The sequence below is a fragment of the Aplysia californica genome, unplaced genomic scaffold (assembly GCF_000002075.1).
Source record: "Aplysia californica isolate F4 #8 unplaced genomic scaffold, AplCal3.0 scaffold00034, whole genome shotgun sequence".
Taxonomy (NCBI): domain Eukaryota; kingdom Metazoa; phylum Mollusca; class Gastropoda; order Aplysiida; family Aplysiidae; genus Aplysia; species Aplysia californica.
The window spans coordinates 1,649,550-1,653,830 of record NW_004797304.1 but is presented as its reverse complement, the minus strand read 5'-3'; the positions used below and the strand labels follow the sequence as shown (position 1 = coordinate 1,653,830).

The 4,281-nt window shown below is 39.5% G+C and overlaps 1 protein-coding gene across 1 annotated transcript in view; it reads left to right on the top strand.

Moving 5' to 3' along the window:
* LOC101860951 overlaps positions 1 to 474 on the top strand; it is a gene marked incomplete in the record, with an annotated part of 17,636 nt that extends 17,162 nt beyond the window's left edge. The window contains 1 exon segment of the mRNA XM_035973846.1: positions 360 to 474. Within this exon segment, the coding sequence (XP_035829739.1) occupies positions 360 to 419 (60 nt within the window).
* Between the last annotated feature and the right edge of the window lie 3,807 nt (positions 475 to 4,281).

The following is a 4,281-nucleotide window of genomic DNA, read 5'->3' as shown; positions in this document are numbered from 1 at the left end:
ACACACACATACACATGCATCAAAAAAAGAAAAGAAAATCTTCCTCCCAAGTAAGAAAACAATCCTCCCCAACCCCTCCCCCTCCCACACACACACAAAAAAACTAACAAAAGAAAAAAAACGAACCAATAAAAATAAACCCTCTTCGATAAAAAGGAAAAGAAAATCAAACAAAAAAACAAAAACAAAAAATTAAAAAAATTACGGGTAAGTTTCACGGCTACATCCATGTTATGCTTATAGAGAGTGTAGACCCGGATGTAAGTAGTAGACGAAGTAAGCTCCGAACGGAGACCTCAACTAGACCTTTACCTATTTATCTATTCTCATAATGAAAGTTTGTCTTGTTTTTCTTTCAGGTCAAGGAACGCTTATGGAAATATCCCCGGACTAAACTGTTCCACTCCCAGGAGGACTAATGATGGCCAAGACCCGTCGCCACTTACATCTCCTCTTAACATATTGACCCCCCCCTCCCCAACTTATCTCTCTGCCTTTCTCTCTCTCTCTCTCTCTCTCTCTCTTTCTCTCTCTCTCTCTCTCTCTGTCTCTCTCTCTCTGTCTCTCTCTCCCTCTCCCCCTCTCTGTCTTATCCTCTCTCTTCTGTCTGTCTGTCTGTCTGTCTGTCTGTCTGTCTGTCTGTCTCTCTCTCTCTCTCTCTTTGTGTATTTATCATTTGAAAAAGGACTGCGTTCGAGTAACGTTCAAAGAAACATCGAACTTTTGTGAAACAGAGAATAAACGTGGTCTGTCGAGACACGTGTTAATATTTAATTTTGGAGGAAGAGCTGAAAAGAGTGGAGGTATCGAACATCGAAAAGTGAGATGAACTACATTAACGGGTAAAAAAATAATAAATAAAATAAAATATAAAATTAGTAAATGGCGCCCACAGAAAGGCTCCACAAAGTCGAACATCGCGCTATTCTGACCAAGTTTAAAAAATTGGCCAAGTATATAATTTGTTCGTGACTGTATATCCAAATAAAGTTCAGTTTGTATATTGATCTGTCTTAAAGAGTGTTTTATTTACTACAGTACTGTCCCATGAATAGAAATTCCATTACGCTTGTTATGCAATATTACTTTTGGTAAACTTATTTTTTTTGTCCACACAGCTTTTCTGTCGAATACTATGATGTATTTGAAAGTCTGCTCTCTCAAGAATTCACCAAATAAATAATATTAATGTGTACTCTTGACATCACTGAACAACAGAAGGCAACGGTAATGAAAACAATGCCAGTCAAGCTTCTGGTGCACGAATTGCAACTCTCAGGGGGAAAGTTAAGTCTAGATCTATGCCTCCATGTGGTTGGATGGTGGATTATTTATGTACCAGCACGCAGAAGGAACATACACTATAACCTAAACTCATCAGCCAGCAAGCACCAACCCGTAATACTCCCTTGTCACCAGTTGTAACTGTTCATGTGTTTGTCATTCCGGTGGTACTGACAAGACGGATTTTATTTGAATTTATTAAGAGTTTTAAGACACTTGCAACTCAGTTAGGTCATATAAGTGCCGAGGATTAGACTAAGAAAGAATAACTGTAACACTCAAGGAGAAGAAGGAGGAAAAATAAAGATGATAGACGTTTGATGAGAAAGAAGGAGCACCCCCCATCCCAGAACACCAGCCAACCACCCACCACGACAGTCTGTTGCCCTGTTTTGTTATAGAGAAACATGTTAAGGTCACTATTTTACGCACTTTTTAATCATTGAATCATTGTTGCGTTGTTGTTGCTTTTGGGTTTTTTAAATTCTCCGCTTCAAAAGTACCTACATTTTTTCCACCCTTGACCTTGATCAGATTCGTTAAAATGTATAATGTCTTCCAGTAAAAGCTGCTTCTACAATTTATATTTTACGTAGTAACTGGAAAGCGCTCGAATCTGTCAACCCCCGGGTTCTGAGTCAATTTCTGTTTATCCCATCGCCGGCTTCTCCAGGGGAGCACATCGTTGGCTTCCACAGTAATCAACTTGAAACTAAGGCGTGTTGGAAGGACGAGTTTTGTCTGGTTGTTGATGATAATAAATAAACTCCGCTGGCAGTTCTAAGCATTCTATGGCTGACACGGCACAAGAATGCACTGATGACCTCAGTGTCGCATGAATATCATTACTTTTTTATTTGTAGGCCTATAGTGTGCTATATTAGGCATAATTTAATTTTATACTTCGACTTCTTTTTTTTTTCTTCTCTTTTTCTCACTATCCACCTTAGTACAAAAGCTGTTCACGTATACCTATCACTACCTGCTAGCTAGTTTTGGTATGCGTTGTTTACTTCTGACGATAACAGAAAGAACATACTCTCAGTTTCCCAGGACGAGAACTGTAACAAAGGACAACGTAAGGTTCTACGTCTTAGGTCTTTTCCTTCCAAGACGAAAAACGGGCTGTTTATTGTTTATTCAGTTGGAATAGTTTTGTTGGAAGTCTGCCTCCTAAATGATCTGAATTGTGTCGGTGCCGGCGTAAAAACACATACAAAAATCAACAACTCTACAATTCTTATCAGTGTACATATTTATGCCTTCACCGAACTATTTCAGTCTAAGAGGGCGTAAACATGTACCAAGGTTTTAAAAAAAATACCAACGCACTCCACATTTCGCTTTGAGCTGTCTCTGGTCATGGGAAATTGACAACCTGTCTTGTACGCTATCTGTGAAGACGTCGGTTTGGCTAAGCGTTGCCAAAAACGTCGCAAGCTTGACATAGGGGAAATTTGGCGCTTGCTCTCGATAGAAGGCTTAGGTCTTTTCAGAAGACGCCCTTCCAACTCTTACTTCTTACGTCACAGAGATACTGCACTGACAGACTTGGAGGCAGCTTCTGTGGCATTGCCGAATACGGACTTGATCGGTGTTACGAATGTTCGAATGTCGAATCCACATATTATTTCTATACCCCTCCCTAAAATACAGTTGAAATTTCTCTAACAGCCACCTGTATAAGACAACCACTCTTACAAGCGGCCACTTCCCATTTCTTCCCTTGTGTATTTTTCACATTACGATGGCACTGTGTAAGACGTCTACATGTTTAAGTTGGACACTTTACTCCTCGACAATAAGTGGCCGTCATAGACAATTTCAACTGTATCTCCATTTAGATTGGGGTCCGGATAGGAGGTAAAGTTTTACCCTTTCGAAATAACCTTGTTTGTGAAGTAGTAGAATTATATTTTAAAAAACCAACAAGACGAACAAATTGACTTCAGCTTTCCTTTGTAGGCCATGCAATTGCTAAAGTTCTTGTCCAATCACTGACTTTTCGAGTCTTCGACAGGGTTTATGTTAGTGTATAATGATTGCCATCAAGCTGATAAAATGTACTAGATTCTAGATTCCAAAAGCAAAATCTTCAGGAGAGAAAAAAAATCCTTCATTCTTTTAACAAATTGTATCTAAATCATAACGTATTTTTGTCTCGATTATTTTAACGTTTAGAGTTTGAATTTTTTGCGGACAAAATATTTCTTGTGCACAAACAACCTATACCACAGAGTGAGAAACTCCAATGATTTTTTAATAAATATTTTTGGGCTCAGTATTTTCACAACCCGCACATGTAATGATCGTTCGCAGTGCATTTTGCACTGTTGTATATGGGCGTTTTTTGTTAGAACGAACCTGACTAATCGGAGGCTTTGTGCGTCGAGCTTTGCACAAAGAAAAAAACAAACAAACCAAACAAAACAACCCCCCCCCCACACACACACAAATGGAAAAGATCTGATTAGACACTAATTCGGTTTTTATAGAAGGTCGACAATTCTACACTACACTATCACTATTAAAAAATCCTGTTTCACACCATATCGCCTATCAACCATCCACGAGAATTCTGCTTTACGTTGAAAGACACCAGTAAAATGGCTTTATGTTTGAGCAAGAAAGGCTAAAGAGTGCTTGTACTGTAGACCACAATGTTTGTATTCATATTTCGTGGGTATTCTGCCTGTGTCCAATGGACAATTTCTTTCTTTCTAATGTAAGTGTTTTTACGCCCCCAACGACACAACTCAGATAATTCAGGAGGTTGGCTTGGAGTCGGGGTCAACCCGGGCTGAGAGGGATACGACGTCCTATGATAAACATTCTACCCCTACAAGAATTGAAATCAGATCCTTTGCGCACGACAGTGAGGAGCCTAACCGCTACACCACAAATGTCAGCGTCGGTTATGTGTATGCGGGTTTGAAACCCGTTCTTTTGCCCCTCTACGCAACTCTATTTACTTGATCTTTTACGTGTGTGGGGGCA